The following is a 22027-nucleotide window of genomic DNA, read 5'->3' on the forward strand; positions in this document are numbered from 1 at the left end:
GCACAATGTGGAGATTAATTTTAAACAATCATTTTATTAGCAGTCCCAAGAGGCAATGAAAAAAAAAAACAAATCAAAGAAAAAAAAGGAACAGAAATTAAGATTACAGTCAAGACGGTGGGCCAATCAACGCCAGTGAACATAAAGACAGAACAGAGGGCTACACAAACACACCATACACACACAAAAGTCACATTGTTAAAAAAGGAACAGAAAGTGATAAATGAAGAAGTCTGAATTTAATCTCATGGGTAGTGTGTGTGTGTGTTGGCTGATCCCTCTGTTCCTCAGGAGAAATTCACCAGGACCGACACCACATTCACACACACATTCACACACACACACATCAAAAAGCCAGTCAAGGCGTCGTCCTCTCTTCAGTAAAAGCCATGATTTTATATTTAGGCTTTTGGTGACAGAGAAACCAACCATCAACAAACCACAGATGTTCAAGCAGGTCTTTAAAATTGTTATTTTCTATTAATTCTGTACAGATTATATATTTTATTTACACACTGAACATTGCCAGTGCGGAGACAACTCAAAATTAGCAAATATTAACTGATGCCCATTTATCTGCCGTCATTCTGTGCTCATTTCTGTCTGCTGGAAATTGCTTTTTTGTACAATTTTGGACATCAAAAAGTTTGATTAATATAAAGTCTGCGGCACTACACGTCATCAACAGACAGTCATCCACAGAAACTAATCATTTCCTATCGCTGTGATGTGGCGATCAAAAGTTCACACCTTCTGATGTATTTTTTCTATTATTCTTTATTTTATTGTGTCTGGCCTTTCTCTTTACTGCATAGACTTTGAACTTAAGAAAGCTTCCTCTTGTAACAGAATCATGACAGCAATTTGAAATGCTGATCTGGTTCACCAGTGACCAAACATCTGAGCCATATGTTCGCAGTAAATAAGGAAAAGTCAACTGAAGCCGATTTAAACAAATCTGGATTATACCAATTACTGTAATAACTGGTTATCAGTCACAGCAGCCATGTGCACCTTTATTTTCAGTTTACTTGTGGACACTAAAACCAGATTTTACATTTCAAGAAACTTTTTAAATGCTTTCTGTAGGTAAAAGGTCATCAGACTCCAGTTTGAGCTGTTGAACTAGGCTTATATTCGGATGCTCACGCCAGTAAATAATAATTGGGCAGTGGGCAACTAATCCTCTCACATCTGGAAACACACACATTATGGATGATTGGAGCAGCATGGGGAGGGGGTACTAAGGCCATGATTAAAGGAGAGAAGAGACAGAAAGAACAGCATTTATTTAATTCCATTTATGTCTTGGTATGTAGATGTCCTTCACTCTATTAGGATTCAATCATATAAAAAGTGTTTGCTATCTGAGGGTCGTTTATGCACCCAAAACAGCCTTTCAGTGCTAGTAATACAGACAGTACACCAACTACAGTCAACATCAGCCCTCTCCGTCACTCACTCAGTTTGTTGCATACATAATTGTTCACTTGTGTATATACATTACCCTCCCTTGTCAGTTATTTCGCTCCTGCTGTGTTGGAGCAGTAGATTTGAGGCAGAGTAAAGCTCTATTAACATCAGATTCTCTCTCTCTCACTCTAACACACACAGACACACACACACACGCGCACGCGCACACGCACAACGAGATCTGCCAGCTGGTCTCTGATGCTCAACTGACAACAAGGAGAGCTTTATTTTAACCTGGGGGTGGAAGGGGCCATACAGATGAAGGTGGGAATTTGTAGGCCTAGCTGAGAAGCTGGCGGATCTCCTTGTGCATGTGACACAAGAAGTCCACATATGACGCTCCCCCGCTGGCGCTCTTGTCCTCGACCAAGAAATGCCTGAATACCAGCTCGGTTCTGTCTTCCTGTTTCACCACCATCAGCTGCATACAGGAGGGGAGAGAAGTGTAAGAAACAGTAGGGCTGGGTATTGAACCGTAATACTTTAAAATGTGTTCATACAATCGAGAAACAAAAGCTGTCAAGTAGGGCTGAAACTAGTGGTTATTTTCACTATTGATTAATGGTTTATTGATTATTTTCAATAAATTGACTAATCCTTTTGTCTATAAAATGTCCAAACATAGTACAAATCCCTTATTTTGTCCAACTAACAGTCTAAAACTACTACAAATTATATAACAAAGAGAAAACTAGCAAATCCTCACATTTGCGAAGCTGAAACCAGAGTTTTGTTTTGGAATAGATATTGACACTCAGTTTGACACAAAGTTTACCTTCATGTATCGTGATCGCTGTGCTCTGAAAGAGTCGATGATCTCTCTGAGTCTCTGAGAGAAGGGGTTGTCCAGCACTGGCAGATTTGTCTGAAACACAGAGCAGTGACATTCAGAAATTATATACAACTTTGACAGTTACGCTAACATAGGACTGGGCGAAATCAATAAGGCAATATTCATTCAAATATACAGTACATTACAATACAGGAAATATATGCAACAATCACACATAATAAAGATAATAATAAAAATCAATTTTTACTGCAATCAAATTTCCACTATTATGCTTTATATCAAAAAAGACACACAAAAACTACAATAACTCATTTTGTTAGAAATTAGAAATGTACATAGTAGTGAATGATGTCATAAAAAGGATAACACAATATGATCATATCGACATGATACAATTCTACTAAAAGTCAATGAACAATAAATACAAAACTACTACAGTACTACAGACAGTAGAGATGAAGCATTTGCCGAATAACAAATTTCTCTGAAATGCTGATGGATATTCAATGTCTTGTGAAAACTAATGGAAAAAAATTAAGCTGCAAGCAGTGGGTCAGTCAGCCGAGGTCAACAAACATAACATGGAAGCAGATCTGTTTCCTCTCACCATGCTCGGGTCTATCTGGCTGAAGCTCGACGTGCCAAAGATGTTGAGCAGCAGCTCCTGCTGAACGCTGGCTCCCACCCACAGGAAGAGGTGAATTCCCGTCTCCAGGAGGTAAACTCCGCCTTTAGACAGCCTCTCCTCCGAGTCCCTCACCGCCAATGGCAACGACCCGCTTTCCAACTTCGTCTGGAAAGTCGAAGAGAAGAAACAATATTACAGGAGTATGTTTGCATTGCCATCTACTGATCATACAGTGCATTTAGTCAAAAAAGTGCTTCATTTTCCAGAGAAAATCATGAACAGACACTTGAGGGTGTACTGCACACAGCAGCAATAGCACATCTCATCTCCTCTCCATTGGTCGCTGGCAAAATAATGTGTTGTAAAACAGTGTGTAATAAAGGCAAATGAGGAGCTGTTCAAATAAAACACCACTTGACATCCATGTGAGTGGTTAGACACAAGCACACAACCATGAAAGGCTTCATGTACCCATCGCCTCTTTGCAGCTCAAAAAGCTGAAACTTAAAATCTAGAATTAACAGAAATTAATAAAAAGGCAAAATGATTGCATCTTCAGCTTCAGACTAATAAAAAAATTAGGCTTACAATGGTCTTTTCTCTTTGTTGCAGTTTGAACACTAGAGTGTGCAAAGCCTGCAGGTTTTAGCTTAAAACATCACTATTGTAGGGGTTCCAACTGAACTGTAAAGACAAAAGCCCAGGCCCAATGTCAGACCGACAGTAGCCCTGCGTGGAAAAAAAAGCAGCACTCTCATTCATTTGAATTGAGCCAGTCCGTCAGCGCACCGGGGTTGCCAACCATACACTGTATATATAGATGGACGACATGTCTCCACTTCCTCCCACTGTAAAAAAATGAAGCCAAAATATCCTGGATACGGGAGCAGCCATCTTGCGCTGGTGACGTCATTTGGAGCTACGCAGTAGTGATCAGGGTTGGAGCTGTGGTGTCGAAGTCCATACACCCAGCTGACTCAATCGCGAGCCGGCCTCAGCTGTCAATCATGACGTGAAACGACATTTTTACAACATCAAATCACTAATTAAAACCAAACTTATCAGAAAAATGAACATGGGAAAAATTTATTTGTGTACTTCCGCTAACATGGAGGGGACGGGGTTTATGACCTATACTGCAGCCAGCCACCAGGGGCCGATCGAGATGTTTTGGCTTCACTTTTGGGGAGCTGTCATGTCGTCTATCTTTATATACAGTCTATGGTGCCAACACAGGGGGCGCCAGCAAAAAAAGTTGAACCTGTCTCAACTCTTGCTGCAATGCAACGTCACCCGACAAGGTGCTGCATTGGCCAATGAAATATATGCAAGTGCACATTCCTAGTAGATTACTTAGGAATGTAAACGCTGTACTTCTACTGTTTACCTCGCGATCATCGTGACAAATGATAAAACAATTGCCGCCGTGTTAACTTTCCAGAGTTGAAAAATCCTGTCTGTGAGTATTACAAATCATTGTGTAGTGTCTGATAAGCCTTTATTTATTTTATACTCCAACTGGACTTCCTGGATCATATTTCATAGTCTCACTGGTACCTTAAACAACAATACCCAACCCACGCAGGGCTGATTAAGTCTACAATGCTGCAGACTTTGCATGAGAGAATTACACACAATTTATAGCTAAAGATAAAAATAGTGGTGATGAAAAAGACTGTCTGGTTCTTTGTTCAATGAGAACATGATTATGCAGATTTATTTTCATGTGGTTTAATGAAACAGTATTATTAGTACACAGGCTATTATCATACTGAGTAAGAGAGCAGCAAACACTTGTTTTTATGAAACTACATATCAAATCAACGAGCCTTGCCTCTTTGATGATCACAAAAATGCCTCTGCCTCTCACTTCTGTGCTGGCCTATTCCTAACACAGCATTTTGAGCCCTTTCACCCTCCTACACTTATACATTTTCACACAGGTGATGCTATTTTAAGTTTGTCAGGGATCAGTGAGCACGGTGGATATTGGTACTGGGCCATATAATACAGTAAGATGGACTCAAAGTTTTTGAGAGATTTTTTTTTACCAAACCATCCAATGGGTGAAGTGACCAGAGGAAACCTTTGTGTTTCTGTGTGTGGTCTCACCAGTGGCAGCAGGCGGGGGTAGAAGAAGACGTGGCTCTCTGCGACGTCCATGCAGCTGATCAGCTGCCTCAGGTAAGCACGGTCGTCCAACGAGACGTCAGCTCCCGGCAGCAGCACGTCACTCTTCAGCACGCAGTTCAGATAGACCGGGAGCAGCTTCATGCACTCTGGCAGGATCAGCTATAAAACACACACACACACACACACACACACACACACACACACACACACACACACACACACACACACACACACACACACACACACACACACACACACACACACACACACACACACACACACACACACACACACACACACACACACACACGGTTAGTGATGTAAATACCTAAAGTGTCACAATGATGTGTAAATTTATGTAAAGGAAATGTTTCATAACTTTATTTGAGACACTGAGATACTTTGGTATTTATATTAGTTGTATGTGCATGGACTGTGCTCTGAATCTACTTATTTTTTAATAAAAAAATTATCAGCCATTTAGTGCAATTGAAAATGGGGTCACACGTGGGGTAGTTTGTTTTTCTGTTTAATACAATATGTTTCCATATCTGCCATTGAGCATAATATTATGTTACTAACTCTATGTGAAGTATACGTGATCTTTATCTAACACTAGGTAATCTTAGAAGTGACAGTTGGTGTGATGTCTGCTGGGCATTTATACAGTATGCTAAGGGTTTTCAGTACCTGACCAGCCGATGAAGGGCTTGCACAGTTCTTTCGGTAGCAGGCCAGAATCTGAGCACACTGGTTGATCAGAGTGTCTCTCACTGCCTTAGTGGGGTTGTTGAGGATGCCACGGAAAGCTGCAATACACAACAACACACACTTATATACATAAATTGTGACAGCCAGGAGGAATTAATGAAATAAGTGGCTAGTTGTATGAGATTTAATAAAATAAGGTGTATTACACTGATCTCTGAAAGAAAACCAGTTATAACTCAGATATCAGCAGTTTACCATCTTTCATTTTTCTTTATCCTGTGGACGGTGCCCTGCTTCAAACTTACAAAGCTGCATACATTCATACCAGCAAGCTATCAAGAACAGCCGCAGCTTTCTACTGAAGCATCTGGGGGTTGCTTGATAGTATTTTAAGAAAATGTTACTCATTCATTTCAGACTTTTAGAGTACAATGCTGAATGTGTACTGGTTTGTACGCTCTTTTCCAGCCCCCATCACCTTACACTGAATAACAATGAAGAAGATATTCTACAGTGTGAGCTGGACCTCACCATATTTGGAGAAGAAGTTGATGATTGTGTCGGTCTCACAGTTGCGGTAGAGGTCAGCCAGCTGAGAGCAGCAGTTGACTGCCATGTTGTGGACGCGGAGACGCCTTTGGCCACTGCAGCTGGTGTACAGCACGGCGCACTACAAGGGAAACAAACAAGACACGCATTTCTTACAAATAAACTGGCTTTGGCAGTGTTCACATTTGTTTTTGCTTTTTAACAAAAATGTATTATTTAAAAAAAATAAAAAATAAATCTAGCTGTGCATGAAGCTTTCCAGGATAAAACTGCATCTGAGGCAGCACCATCCAAAAAACAACAACAAACAGTAAAAGTCAGTAAAATCAATAAAAGTGTACCATCTTCTGTGACTTTTCAGTTGAGTCTTTAAAACTGCTTTAAAACAATAACCCTAACCCCCAAATCACTGGTGCTCTAGATCTTGCTAGTTGTCATTGTAGACGTCTAATATGAACTCGATTTGATGCCAGATTAATTGATTTATTGATTTAATGCCAGATTAGGTGACTGCAATCAACTATAGCACCTTGTAGGATATGAAAGCCAGCAGTAATCTGACTCCTGACCACTGGTGTTTGGAAGTACACGAAACTAAGGCTATCCTAAAACGGCTGATTTGGAAGCATAAATAAATATAAATAAAATGTGTTCCCTTCTCCTCAAAGGATTTTGTTGCACATAAAAACATGCACACCTGCATGAGTGCCCCCGTCTCCTCGCTGAGCTTGTCATCGTGTTTGAACTCGACCATGATGGCTTTGTCACAGTCCAGGCCTGCTAGCTCCACATCTGTGGTGTTGCTCATGAAGAAGGAGCCGAAGAAGTCTGTCGCTCGGATACCTGAGGGGAGAGGAAGGTGATGGCAAAGACAGGAGAGGAGGGATCATGAAGTCAGTTGTCACATATCTCTTGGTTTGACTGTCTTTCTTTGTTTTCAAGTGGGGGGAGAGCCTCACCTGTGCTGGTTCGCACCCTCATGACGGCATCAAACCCTACTAGTTTCTGAATGTCTCGTCTGAGGTCGTTCAGGAACCGCTCCCTGTCCGACTGAGCCTGGGATAAAGAAAAACACACCACGTGTTACACACAAAGGTTACGTTACACAGTAGTAAATAATCTATCTGGTATTTCAACAAAATGCTTTCAGCGATTCATGTGAGAGAAAACCTGCAGCAGTTTCAGAATGAGACTGACGGGGGAGGAGGGTGATTTTCTCTCACCTGGAAGTAGGTGTATTTGTATATAGAACCTCCAGTAGAGACAGGAACCACCCCTAACGTGGCAACGTCCACATACTGGTTGGGGAAGAGGAAGAGATCCACACAACAGCCCTGGGCTACACACTCCTTAGCCAGAGTGTTGTAGAAACCCACCTGGGGCTGAAACAGGGACTAATGACGACAGGAGAGGAAGGGAAGTCAGTGTGGAGACTTTTTGTTAATAAGAACCTTTTTGGCCCAAGTACATGAAAGATACATATTAAGCTGCTACATACAACACATACTTAAAATCACTTTGTAACATACAGTTGAGTATACAGCAAAGCACAACTTGCACCACTGGTGTTTACCTTCTCCTTATCTGTCCCAATCAGCTTCTTGTCTTCTCTGTTTTTTAGTTTTCCAGGAGCCTCTGCGATAGGCAGAGAAGTGTGAAACACAAACAGCTTCCCTGCACAGTCTGCAGCCTGAGAAAGTGACACACAACAACATACAAATCATCAGGCATGTCAGTGGCACTCTACACACTTAATGTCATGTATCTGGATGTATTAAGGTCAAGATCCAGCCGAGTCATTCCTACACATTTTTAGTTTCAGAATTGCAAATCTTTGAGGGTTCACTTCAAGATTTTGAATGCTGTTCAGTTCATGAAGGATGGCAATTATATCTCAGCAAATGTAAACTTGTCACCTCAGGCGTTTTTACAACAAGAAACGTCACACAACATTAGCCCTTTTCAATCCAAAATGTCCCGGTAACTTTAAGCGTCAGGAACTGAAATTCAGGAAAAGGTGTAGTTCCAGAGTTCCTAAAATGGTTCCTGGCTGTGGATCTTTGTTGCATGTCATACTCCTTTCTCTCCCCCCTCTTTTCCTCTGTCTGCCACTACACTATCAGCTTTCCAATGAAGCCCCCCCCAAAAAACAAACCAACAAGCACCTTTAAATTACACACAACAATATTTTCCTGTTTTTTTTTTTTTTTTAAATATAAAAAAGGTACTCTCCGGGTTTGGTGGTTATATTTGTCTTGTGCACACGCAAGAGGACGCACATACACACACACACGCAAACATGCACACAGGTGATGTGATACACATTCCTGCCAATGGTTTCACACTGATCTACAGGTGGCAGTAATGTGCCAAGATATGCAACAATGGGGCAACAAAGGCAGGAAGGAACAAGACTCCTAGCTAGAAAACATGGATGTATACAGTGCAGGCTTCAAAATGTTGTTCAAAAATCAGCTTTGCAAGTATTTTACTAGGAAGGAAATGCATTCAACACAATTGTTTGACCTCAGGGATACACACAATTTGTTTTGGTGAGTAACACTGGATGTAAACAAAAACTTTGTCCACAGGGCACCTTTGAATAAATGTATTAAGAGCTGGAAAGATTTTCCAGACAAAATATGTGGTTACCTTGAGTGCCTCCAGTCCCGCCTGTATGACGGGTCCAAAAACAGTCTCTGTCTCCCTGGTGTCTGCAAACATCTCTGGGATCTGGTCCAGCAAACTGGAAAACACAAACAGTGTGTCATTAAACCAGATCAATTTGTCTGTCCACACACACTTCTGTAAATCTGTGTGTCTGTTTTATGTCTTCCCACCTCTCAATAACTAGCCGGCTCTCGTTTACGTTGACCAGGAAACCATCGAGCAGGGGCACAAACATGTCTGATACATCTGACACCACCAACATCTGGGGCTGGGCCAGGCTCGACTTTACGTTGTAGAAGTGCAAGACCTTGTTGTAGGTGACAAAACCCACCCGCACCACAGAGTCAATTTCTGGGTTCTCCCTAAATGCAGACACAGAGGAAGAGAAACAGAAATGGGAGAATGGTGAAGTTTGACTTTCCTGACATGAGCTGGAAGTGAGTGTATAAACTAACCGTGTGCAGTGTGTTTAGTAAATCCTTGCTTTTAAGAGGTAATGTATTTTATTCTTTCAATCCCTCAATCCTTCCTTCTTTTCCATTGCTCTTTGCTTCCTTCCTCTTTATCTACTCACTTCATTCTCAGTCTTCCTTCTTTGCTTTATTTTCCTTCATTCCCACTTCCCCTGCTTGTTGCATGTTTCATTTCTTCCTATCCTATCCTGCCTAGCATGTTCCTCATCTATTCCATCTTTCCTTTTATCAGTCTCTTCTTCATTGGTCCCATTTGTCTCTTCTTTTCTCCTCTTCTTCCTTCGCCCTTTCCCTGCTCCTTTCCTGTCCATCCCTTGTGTGTTTACGTGTCTGAGTACCTGGGCAGATAGTCTACTAGAGTCTTGAGTTCCTGGCAGACAATGTTGACCATGCCGCTCTTCACAGCGTTGTAGGACACATCGATAAGGAAGATGAAGGCTGGAGGCTGAGGAAGCTTGTTGTTCTGTTAGAGAGAAGCAAATACTATATATATGAAGTCATGTGTAAATAATGGTAACATTAACCACACAGACAGGTTCTGCAACTTTATTTTCTGATCAGCTGAATGAGATGTCCTGTTCAGCACCAGCTTTGTGTATCAATAAAAAACATACAGGCCACGACAACATTTTGTACGATATCATAGATTAGATCTTTATTTCTGAAAGCATTCCAGTTAAATTTATATTTCCTTCTAAATAACATATTTTAATCACTGATTGAATCCCAGTACACAACTAACCCTAGTGTTGGTGTCAGACCTGCAGCATTCTATAAGCCAAGGGAAACCCGGTATCCAAAGTCACCAAGAACAAGGCGCAACAATATAAATACCACTCTCCACCATAACTGAGATTGTATTGATTTTTTACAAGGCCTAAACATTCAATGGAAATCAGGTGGTATATCAATGTCAGCCTAAACTGTGGAGGGGGTACATTTAACTACACTAATAATTAATCTGACAGAGACTTAACCATGGAGTACAGTCTTGCAAAGGTCTTTATTTTAGTTTTGTAAGCTTCCTATCAATACCACAATCAATCCAGTAACCATCAGGATAACAGAATGCATTGATAGCTGCCCTGCACAGAATCATTTCCAAACTGATGTCCATGGAATAAAATGCAGACCACACCAATTTCTGCGAGACTCAATTGAGACAGTAGCCTACAGGCTTTGCTTTTATTAGTTCATTGGATGATAACTGACGAAGACCGGTTCATTTTTGTAGCTTGTTGTTGATGGCTTTGTTCAGTATTGTATAATTCTGACCTGCAATAAAATTCATGAAACAAGCTTCTATTCCAAAAAATTACTTTTTTTAGATTACTGAGGGGATTCGTGGTTAAACGCACCGCTGCAGACTATAATTTGGAATTTGGAAGACCTTTACAATACCAAAACAGAGTCCACTGAGCAAAAGGTTTGTTTCCTGCAGTAAGGAACCCATTTGATCCCAGGTCTTACCTTACAGTAGTCGACAGTGGCCATGAACTCGTAGCTGCCCAGCGAAAGCTCTGGCCTGTCATAGCAGTCCACCCTCTTACCAGTGTGGTCCAGATGCTGGAAGTAATTTGGAGGCACTATGGAAAAAGAGCAGGAAGGGCAAATGGACAAAATTAGCACAGTGAGTTCAGTTTAGAAAAACAAGTTTAAATACACGAACACAGACACAAACTCACCCTCTGTGACGCAGCTGCAAAAGCCACACTGGAAGCGGCGACCTCCCTCTATGAACTGCATGTATGGACACATGTAGGCCTTGCAACGGTTGCAGCGGATTGGACCACCCTCGCCATGGTCCACCAGGTACGGAGGGGTCTGACAAGAGAAAACTTAGATCCAATAATCTGCATATCTCAGGATGACAGATTTCATTCATACAATTTAGCTACAAGGGTGACTTCATCTAATGTGGACAAAATTACTGAAACAAGAGGTAATGTGTGTCACTCCCATATGAGTAAATATTTACACCCTCTTTTATATAAAGTTGTTTTTCCTGCCAAAATGATCCAAATGGATATTGGTTTCAGATGTGACGAGTGCATGAAACAAGGTCATGCAGCCACTCCCACCTCTGTGATTTGAGACAGATTATCCCACTGACATTACAGACATCCTGTTATAATAACTACGTATCAGGCATTGCACTGAAAACTAATCTTTTTTTAAATCAGGTTAAGGGTGAAAACCGTCCAACTGTTATGAAAATCTCAGCGGATGACAGTGGTGCACTGTGGAACATACAGATGTAGAGGTGAAAACCAAAGGAAGCATGTTGTTGGGTCACATTAACACTACTATCTATCTAAACACTTGTAGGGCTGCATCTATTTTCTTGATTAATCATTTGGTCTGTAAAATGTCAAAAAATAGCGATATAATATAATTTACCACAGCCCTGGGGGATGTATTTAAATGTCTTATTTTATTTGACAAACAGTCCAAAGCCTAAGAGATTCAGTATATTATCATACATGATGAAGAAAAGCATCAACTTCTCACATTTGAGAAGCTAAAACCAGCGAATGTTTGGCATTTTGGCAACTTATTCTGCCATTTGTTAACCAACTGCTATATATTTTTTATCCTGCATGATGTCAAAAATGTACCGTTCCGTCTTTTGCTCTCTGATTTCACAGTTTGACACAGTTTCTCTTGGAGGCTATTGTGTCACGCAATAACAGCTACAGATCAGACAGAAAAAGAGCTGTGTCTAAATGGGTCTTACAACATTCACAATACAGGGGAGACAGTAGAAAGAGGACGGGGCATTGCTCACCTCATCTGGCGGCAGTGTGGCGAGGGGCTTGATGACGGCGGCCAGTGGCACCTGAGACTGCTTGGCCATATCGGCTGTGCAAGGCATATTGTAGGCCGTACAGCGGACAAACCTGGGACTGGCATTCCCTAAACACAGACATATATTCTCTATTAACATCACAATCTCTACACAACACGGTCCACATAGCTTTCTCAGAAGGAACTTTCTTCAATTTTTGTTTTTTATTCGTGTTTTACTAGTAACTAGTTGTGTAAAGGAAGGGACATTAAGGATCATTCTGTGAGATTTTGATCAAAAGGTCACTTTTCAAAAGTTTAATTTCCTGAACCCTTCTGGAAGATGTGGGTGAGGGAAGTGAATGAAAAACACTTCCTCAACAACTGAGAGGCTGCCAGATGTGAATGTGTTCACAGGAAGTAGAACCTACCTTGGTCTTTGACCTGGAAATCGGTGGTGACCAGCGGTGGGGCCTGACCTCTGACCCCTGTGGTGAATGGCTCAGTGCTCTTAGCCTTGTCATCCTCTATTACCTGGATCTAAGATGGAGAGAGGGGGGGGGACAGAAACATTGCAACTTTCATACATGTTTACAGCATAAATACACACTTGTAAATGCACGACACCCTGGGTCTCACAAAGTCTAAATGAAGAACATTTAAAACCCATGCAGGAGACGACTTTCCCACAACCCCGACATGCACACATCTGCAGCTACTGAACACACACTGAAAACCCATCGTCTATGGATAAAAATGTCATAGTCAAGCCATGAGTAAGGTGATACATGGTGTAAGGTCATGCTGACGTAGCTTGTGTAGATTTGACTTAAAAACAAAACTAAATGACACCCCCTAGATAAAAGGGCACGATTTATCAAGGCATGCCATTAATGCATGGAATTGTGGGTAAGTCAAAACATCTCGGGCTAGCATGCAAGACGCAGAAAGGAGGTTTTGAGGGGGTGGCTGTATAAGTCTAGGGGGCGACAAACACTCAAGTTGTCAAAACTAAGATGGGCTGCCTCAGAGTCCTGATCAAACACACAAAAACAGTGAGATGGGAGTGAGGTAGTAGGGATAACCAACACAGGGTTACGGGATGTGCATATGATAAGTGGAGGGCCACAATAATATGACTTATATTTAGGTCACAGTCTCTAAGATACAAATATGATTCTTAAAGGAATAGATAGCAAATACGCTTATTTGCTTTCTTGGCGAGAAATAGTCTGTTACCCAACCCCCTGTAAAACGCTGATTTGTTGTTTTACACTTAGGTTCTTCTACGTATTAAACAAACGAGATACAACATGTTAAGCTTTAGCGGTGCTAGTTGGCAGGCTTTGTTACCTTTTTGTCAGAGCCAGCCTAACTGTTTCCCCCTGTTTCCAGTTATACTAAGCTAATATATCTGGCTGCTGACAGTAGCTTCATATTTAGCTTACAGACATGTAAGTGGTATCAATCTTCACATCTTGCTCTCGGCAAGAAAGTAAATAAGCATTTTTTTCTAAAATGTCAAAACACTTTCGTTTGGACTGTGACGATTTTATTTGGTCATTACGGCTGGAATATACCAGATACCAAAACGCATCTATCTGTGATGTATCTGTGATGTACAGCATCAGTAAAGATTCTGGTGAAACACAGTAATTAGCAGGGATGACACATTAACATAACATACAACATAAGTCTAGTTTTTCTTATTTCTGACAGGAGCCCATCTTTCATATTGTGACTATCACTGACTTGAGTGGTTAGAAGGAAAGAAGAGGAGTTGGAAGCTGTGGGTTAGTGCAAGCCGGCAGAGAGGACAGGATGAAACGGAGGAAAAGGCAGGCACACAGGAAACTTACTGGGCTGGGGATAGCGTCTGGATCTATTCTATGTCTTGATTTCTGCACAGCCGGCATGTCAGACGCTTGCTTTACATTCAAAAGTTTGTCCAGCAAATTATGCAAAACAGGACAAAATAAATAAATACAAAGAGTGAAAATATAAAAAGGAGTGTGAGAAGAGAAAACTCAGCAAGACTCTGCTGAGTAGCAGGCAGCATTGTTGTTATTGAGAAAGAAACTGATCAGTAGTATTGATTAAAGATTAGTGGTACTGTAGACTATGACAGTCAAGCGCAAGTAGATATAGACTAATATACCAGTAGCCTATTTGACACACATGCCAAGCAGCTCTAAATGTAAAGAAGGCTACAGAAGGTTACAAACAAAATTAAATATTACAGTAAAGCAATATCATAATAATCACAGGGGCATCAATATATATATTAATATACACTGAGATCCAGAAGTGAAGATGATGTTCCAGGTGAATTTTAAACAGATAAAAGCTCCATTTAGATTATAAATCTCTCATTTTAAAGAGAGATCTGGCCTAGAAGGCAGCATTAAAAACAGCATTATGACAATAAATACAATAGACAACATTAACAAGCCATGATAGATAGAGATTATCCAGTCATAGATGTTTGAATTCTTATTAGACTGCATAGTAAAAGTCAATTGCAAAACTGAACTAAAATGGTGATTGATATATAATAGTGATATTCACAAAAATATGAGATTGACTTTATGCTAAATGCTTGGTATCATACATTTAGATAACAGAACTGGTTATCATGATACTACAATACGATAATATCATAAAATGTAAGGATGACATAATAATACGGAATTACTGCCCAGCCCTAAGTGGTACATGCAAAATTATATACACTCAGTGGCCTCTTTATTAGGTACACCTGTACAATCTAATGCAATACAATACAACAGCTCTTTATTAGTGAGGTCATAGTTAAAGGTGGTGTTGTAGTTACTACATTATACTGAGAGGTGTTCCTTTTTCATCCTTCCTGTTTACATACATGGCTATAATGCACTTCAGTACAACACCACCACTATGTCCTCAATGCTAAATTGAATTAACACCTCTATGACAGTGTCAAAAAACGTGAACATTACAGGAATCATAAAAGTAGATTTTATGGCAGAACAGCTATATTCTATTGCATTTGATTGTACAGGTATACCTAATAATGTGGACACTGAGTCTACATACAACTCACTCTGGCAAATACCTCAAAGTCATTTTTCCTCACTACTTCTTTATCTCAAAACATGTTGTGAGCATGGGGTGTTGTGTCGTAAACTAGGAAATTTGGTTTAGAAAAGTATATATATATGGGTGTGTGTGTGTGAGAGAGTTTGCGTCTGCTAACCGGGCTAGGAATGGCATCTGGGTCAAGTCTTTTCTGTGCAGGGGGAGCAGGGGCCGGTGCAGGGGCTCCGTAGTTTGGTTGCCCGGGATAAGGGCCTGCATAGCCAGGCTGAGGGCCTCTTACCTGCCCAAATGCACCTGAAGAGAACAAGAAAATAGCTTAGTGATGACATAACAGAAATCTATCTAGCTTCCACTTAGTAGCCGTTTCCTCACCATTCTGCTGAGGAGGGTATGCTCCCTGCATGCCAGGCTGAGTTGGAGGCTGCTGCAGGGGCCCAGGAGGGCCTGGTGGGCCTTGTGGTCCTGGAGGCAGGTGGTTGCTCTGGGCCATGGAAGTGGGAGGCATCTGAACACTGGGAGGAGGGGGACCTGAGTGGTAAGGGGATGGCTGGGATGGAGGGGGCTGCTGTTGGGGTGGCATGGGGCCTGGGTACTGGCCAGAGGAAATTGAGGTTGGAGGAGGACCAGGAGGAAAAGACCCCGGTTGAGAGGAAGGAGGGGGTGCTCTCGGTGGGAAGGAGCCCTGGGCAGGGGGCGGCGGGCCGGAGACGAAGGTAGGCTGGCTGACAGGTCGAGGTGCTGAGGAGAAGGGAGGCTGAGTTGGAGGGAAGGGCTGTTGTGGCTGAGACACTGGGGGAGCAGGAGCTTGGCTGGGTGGAGGCACAGGACCTGAGTAGGACGATGGAGGAAAGGTTTGCTGAGAGGAAGGAGGCGGCAGTGCAGAAGAGGTGAACTGCTGTTGAGAGGTAGGGGGAAGAGAAGAGTTGAATGGCTGTTGAGAAGGTGGTGGTGGGCCTCCATAGTATTGCTGAGAAGCTACAGGGCCACTGAGAGGTGGTGGTTGGGTCGGAGCAGAGGACGGAGGGGGAGGGGCTTGGGTGTAAGAGGGCGGAGGTGCAGCTGAGTAGGCGGTAATGGCAGGAGGCTGCGAGCTGTGAGGTGGAGCTGAAGAAAGAGCAACAGACCTTGTGATTATCTCCATGTGACATAAAGTCTATAATACGTGCATCTGCAATATGTTTGCTAAGATAGACCACATCATGTGCTATTAGCCAATCACAATTATTCCAGTAAATTACATTGTACTCAAGTATAAATCCATCCAAATTTACCATATCCTGGCCCTGCGGGGGTTGGCAGTCCAGAGCTGATCTGCATCCCAGTCATCTGGTTAGTGACCTGCTGCATTGCGGGTGGGGCCGCGTAGTGTTGGGGATAGGAGGGGTGTGGCCCTGACAGGTTCACAGCTCCCTGGTTGTACGGCTGAGACGCAGCAGGCCTGGAAACACACAAATCTTTCAGTGCATTTACATGCACTCAAGTGACCGGGTTACAGTCAGTTTTCTACAGTAAGCTGATTTCTTAAACGTCATGTAAACGAGAAACCTTGTTTCCGTAATGGGGGTAGGGGATTAGAAAAACCTGGTTTCCCCAGCTAGATTTCTCTGGGAGAGCGCTGATTTCTTGGACATGTATATGAGTAACTTGGTTACTGATCGTCTTTTTACATGAACGCAGTAGCAGCAGAACGGCTGCAAGATGGGTTCTCCATTCCATCCAAAGTCCGACTAAAACTGAAACTAACACAAAGTAGCCTCTAGAAGTCTAAAAAAGGCCATTTCCACAGCTGAACATTTGAATATTTGTAAGAAGCAAACACATTCACACTGTGAGAGAAGGCTCCACTCTGTAAATCTGTATAAAATAGTCAGGACCGACTGACACAGCATCTTCTATCCCTAATACACTTAAAACAAGAAAGCCATGCTTCCAAAATACTGTAGGATGAAGAGCAGAAATCTGCTGCATGTATATGTGGATTAACAGCAACCAGGTTACTACAGTGCATGTAAATGTCCACTTTCACTCCTAACTAACCACATGACATGAGGTTTCAGACTGGTGTCAGATAATTGGTGTGTTTATGGATTCTGTCAACTGCTTGAATGAGCTGAATTTATGAAGTGAAAGGTGCAGAATTCGAATAACCTGCTACAAGTGAACAAAAAAATATATATAAAAAGACATTTTAAGTCATTAAAATGTCATCCTAGACTGCAATAAAAACAGTTGTTTAATAAAATTAGAGTTCTGGGTACATTGTGCTTAAAAAAAGCAATGTTTCATAAATCCCAAGGCCTAAATAAATACACTTAACAATCAATCAACATGTAATTACCTGGGTGGTGCCTGTGTCATAGGTGGGGGTCCATTCTGTATGTCCCCTAGACTGTGACTGTACTGATTATATGGTTGAGGCGCTGAGACTGGAGGGGGTCCTGAGGAGGGAGGACCCCGGGCAGGACCTGAAATGCAGGGACAAAAAATTACATACACATACCTGCAAAAAGCATAGCCATCCCTTTGACAAATAATCCTGAATTAATTCTGATACCAATCTTTCTAACATGATGAGATTAGTACAGCAAGATAACACGGCTATAGGCCACTGTGGCGCCCAAACACATTTTTAGAACTAACTGACTATATTCCCTGATTTTGCCTCTGGGGTTAGGAGCACAGAGTACATACTGAAAGCAGGCTAGCAAAGACTGTGTGCTAAGAGGGTCAGTTAAATTCATGGGACCAATGTTCTGATCAAGGTTGGAAATAAACACCAGACAATTTTGGAGAGAGAGATTTGATTTGGAACATCTATCTCACGTAATAAAAGCGTAGTTCAGATTTCTAGGTCATACAAAAGTTTGGTAATAAAAAAGGTTAGTAACTGGTTGGCTGCTATGCTTAACAGTCAGTGGTGTTAGGTAGACTCAGAAGATCTTCTTTTATCGTACATTGAGAAAAGGACATGGCAGCAAGAATAATGCCTGCAGGTACAGAGAGGATTCGATGATTGCAGAGCATGTGGAGTGTGAAATGAGCACGAAAGAGAGAGGAGGCAGTTACCTAAGTCAAGAGGAGAGGAGAGGTCAGAGACTGGGTTTGCAGCCACAGCCTTAGTGGGAAAGCTTGTGAAAGGAGAATAACCTGAAATACAAGAAAAGAGGAAAAGAAGGCAAACACAGAGAGATGTAGGGAAATGCTTAAAGCAACGTGAAGAAATGAGAGGGCAGTCGAGATTCAGATTAGTATGTACAGGCCCAGTGCTGTTCTCACACATACATGAACAATCACATGGCGGGAAACAGATAGGTAGGACACACCACGGTTAGGGCTCTATGAGCGCTTGAAGAGCATCACAGCTGACCTGGTGTCACTCTCTCACTCATACAAAAACTTGTTCAAAAGAAGCAGTTTACCTTGTGGTGGAGCCCCAGGCTGGTAGGCTGAAGCAGGGCCGTTGTAGGGTGTGTAGGGTGCAGGGTATCCCCCATCCAGGGGTGCGTAGCCAGGCTGGCCGTAGCCAGGCTGGGGCTGGCCATATGGAGAGGCCATTGGAGTGTGCTGGTTTACATTCATCCTCAGTTCATCACTAAATCTGGATGAAATTGTGACACAAATCACAACCATAAACAATTACATAATATCATGATTTAAGACTAAACTTGTTTAGCTTGATTCCAGGCTCTGAACAGAGATTTCAATACCAGATTGTGTGGAGTGTAAAAGCCTGTGAGACAGGGATGCTATTAATGATAAAGGCTGTTGTGACAGTGGTGAGTTCTGAGCCTGAAGGGACAATCTGCCCACACAGCACTCCTCGCTCCATGAGGAAACAACAACAACAACAATTGATCTTAGAATGGATGTTTACTTCCAACTCTCTTTTAAGAAAAAACATTGAGCAATTCAGTTTAATGTTCTTCAATATATAGGCTCATCTTTTCTGTTTTCAAATAAAAACAAAGAAGAAGACATATGTCCTAAGAAGACATACTTGATCCCAACTGAGTTTGTCTGCACATTGCACCTGAACTAATGAAAAGGAAAAGCAAGACACTTTCTTTGTAATACAAGTTTCTATAGCCAGACACAAGTCAAACTTACTTATAACGTTATTATTTCCTGGTTCAGTGACATCTTTATTAGCTTTTTATGTTTGCCTTGGCCACACCCACAGCTTGCATCTTAGTCACTAATCTTTACATTTACACACACATTGAGCAACAATAAATGCTTGACATGAAAAGAACTGCTTACTAAGACACAGTACCCACGCTGAAACTAACACTACTAGACCAAAACTTAAACCAAACAATTCCAATCATTTGAAGCAAAACAGACACAAACCACAAGACTAGTAACTAATACTCTCAGCTATGAGGGTGAGATTAAATGCCTTATACTGTGAAGACAGTGTGTAATGTCTACTGGACTCCCAACAGTCAAGTCATGAGATGACTCCCTATAGGTAACTTAGTGGGGCAGTCAACTTTATGAGCACAAAAGTGCACGAGCGGCGTTGTTTATTCGCTTGGCTTCTGGAGACTGGCCTAACCTATATGACAGAGTGATAAGGATCATCTAACAGACAAACACGGGCTAAGCAAGCGGGGCCTTTGAATAATTCAGCAGTTCAGGTGCCACAACGAGAAATACAATCGCTGGAGCCGTACATTACAGCTATTTAGTATGCCGGGCCTACTGAGTGACCCACTTCTGCTCTCCTGGCTAGATCGCACAATTAAAGGAATTGGGTCAGCAATTCCAGTCAGACACTAGACAACTTATTCAAAACTCGCAAAGGAACGTAATCTTTGAGAACAAGAAACATATGACAGGAAAGTCAAACGCCAGCTTCGTAGGGGTAAAGTGTGATAACAGCAAAGCCGAGCATAGCAGTGTGCTAACGGGAACAACCTCAGTGCCGCATTACGATCAGCTCGCTAGCTAGCTTACGTTAGCAAATCAACATGTCAACCAAAACCTCAAAACACAGAGCCTGGTTAACACATAATATGGCTAACAGTTACGAGTCTAACCAGCGGGACAAAGTGGTAATGTTACACAACATCTTTAATTTAACAAACTTCCAAGTCATGAGTGCTAACTTAGCTTGCTAACGTTAGCAACCAGACAACTTGAATCATGATGACAGCAGCAGTGGTTGAATCAGCTGTGACCAAATCGCCACAACCGGGGCAACGTTAGCAAATGTTAGCGTACTAGCTAAGCTAGTAACCGCCAGCTATTTCGCAGAGCGATGCTAGCCATGCTATAGCATTAGCTAGCATTAGCAAACGTACTAAAAGCCAAGCTCCCCTGTCAAGCCGGGTATGGATGTCACACATTAACTGGTTTAAAATCGAAACCTACCTCCGAAGTGTTGTAAATAGTAAGGCTACCCTCTGATCGGGACAAACTGTGAAACCCGGTGGCCGACAAACTATGAAGCCGATGTCGTCCCGGAGTGTTTCTCACTAATCCCTCCTTGGAATCAGAAGCAGACATTCAGCGGAACTGCTGCAGCGTTGTGCCACGTCCACATCCGGACACCGCAGAGCGACTTCCCCCACATTCACCTCCTCTACTGTAACCGAGAGCGTAACACTGGTTGCTGAATATGTGTGGTTTTGCTTTACTTTAAAAAAAACGTCAATAGAAATAACACTTTTTTCCCCAATCTTTTGAAAAGGCAATTTTGTAACTAGCACAAGGTTAAGGGGGGTAGGCAGTCCACACGCACCACCTGAGGCTTTTACATTTGAAACATTCATACTTATTTAATATTATATGCACAATAATGGCCCAATAATGTCTGTTTTCACACTAGTTTCGCCATAGACACATACATTGCTTGCTTGGCTCTTTTTTAAGATTTCCCTTAGGCTAAGAGCCAATGTGGCTATGGTGATCCTCCCAGTCATCGATCAAATAATAATAATGTGTCAAGAGGAAGCCATCTGAATTGGGCCAAAGTGTCAGCACAAAATGTGAGCCAGCCTTGGCCCATATATGACTGACAGATTTGGCTACGTTTTGGGGGTGCAATCTGGAATCAGAGAATCAGTTGCAGTTAGTGGGATTTGGGCCACATTTGGGCCCAGATGCTGCTGCTGTTGGACCAAGTCATTTTGGCTACCCAAATTCTGTAATCCTCTGCCTTTCTTCTGCAGGAGCAGAGGTGTTGAAGCTGATGCACAGTAGCCTTAGAGCCAGTATTCATCATCTTGCCCAACACTGCAGAAGGGTTTGCCAACATAGAACCTGCCCCTCATTTACTGGACTCATTTTCTAATGCTTTCTACATGAAATTGTATTTCTTGACTGCTTAAAGCAGAAGGATCAAAAATGATATTTCCTAGGAGGTCACTGGAGCCCAACTCCATCTAGCACCCACTCTGAAGCTGTTAAACTGTAAATCGACAGAAATTCCTAAAATATGTCCTCCTCACACCCCCCTTCTGTGCTTTAAAGTCGGGGTGCTGTGGGTAGATGAAGACAAATCTGTGAGCTGTGGCTGCTGGCCAGTCTGGCTGAGCTGGGGGTCAAAGAGGGAGGGGTGGTAGTGGTTATTTCGGGAGGGTATATCAGCAAGCATCCCCTCCTCTACAGAGTGCTTGAGAGTGACATGGCAAGTGTTGAATACAAGGGAGGATGAACACACACACACACACACACACACACTTTGCCCCTTCTCACCCTCCTGAGTGCCCACCCTCCGACGCAGCA

The 22027-nt window shown here is 42.2% G+C and overlaps 1 protein-coding gene across 4 annotated transcripts; it reads right to left on the reverse strand.

Annotated features, from left to right (window-relative positions):
• Positions 1–14: 14 nt before the first annotated feature.
• sec24c (SEC24 homolog C, COPII coat complex component) lies at positions 15–20878 on the reverse strand. 4 transcript variants are annotated; one of them, XM_044177866.1, is made up of 25 exons: positions 20672–20878; positions 18715–18893; positions 18362–18442; positions 17634–17760; positions 16567–16733; positions 15668–16399; positions 15453–15589; positions 14077–14145; positions 12649–12757; positions 12219–12346; positions 11116–11254; positions 10901–11016; positions 9769–9893; positions 9128–9319; positions 8940–9033; positions 7861–7977; positions 7511–7681; positions 7247–7343; positions 6985–7130; positions 6270–6408; positions 5718–5836; positions 5007–5186; positions 2874–3059; positions 2249–2338; positions 15–1894 (listed from the first exon to the last, which is right to left on the reverse strand). In XM_044177866.1, exons 2-25 carry the CDS (start codon positions 18872–18874, stop codon positions 1754–1756), a joined length of 3762 nt encoding a protein of 1253 aa, XP_044033801.1. In that variant the 5' UTR covers positions 18875–18893; positions 20672–20878; the 3' UTR covers positions 15–1753. The 4 variants fall into 4 exon arrangements, with proteins under 4 accessions (XP_044033801.1, XP_044033803.1, XP_044033802.1 ...); XM_044177868.1 differs by lacking the exon at positions 18362–18442; XM_044177867.1 differs by lacking the exon at positions 14077–14145 and having other exon boundaries at positions 20672–20877.
• Between the last annotated feature and the right edge of the window lie 1149 nt (positions 20879–22027).

This window comes from Siniperca chuatsi, linkage group LG20, assembly GCF_020085105.1.
Source record: "Siniperca chuatsi isolate FFG_IHB_CAS linkage group LG20, ASM2008510v1, whole genome shotgun sequence".
Lineage (NCBI taxonomy): Eukaryota > Metazoa > Chordata > Actinopteri > Centrarchiformes > Sinipercidae > Siniperca > Siniperca chuatsi.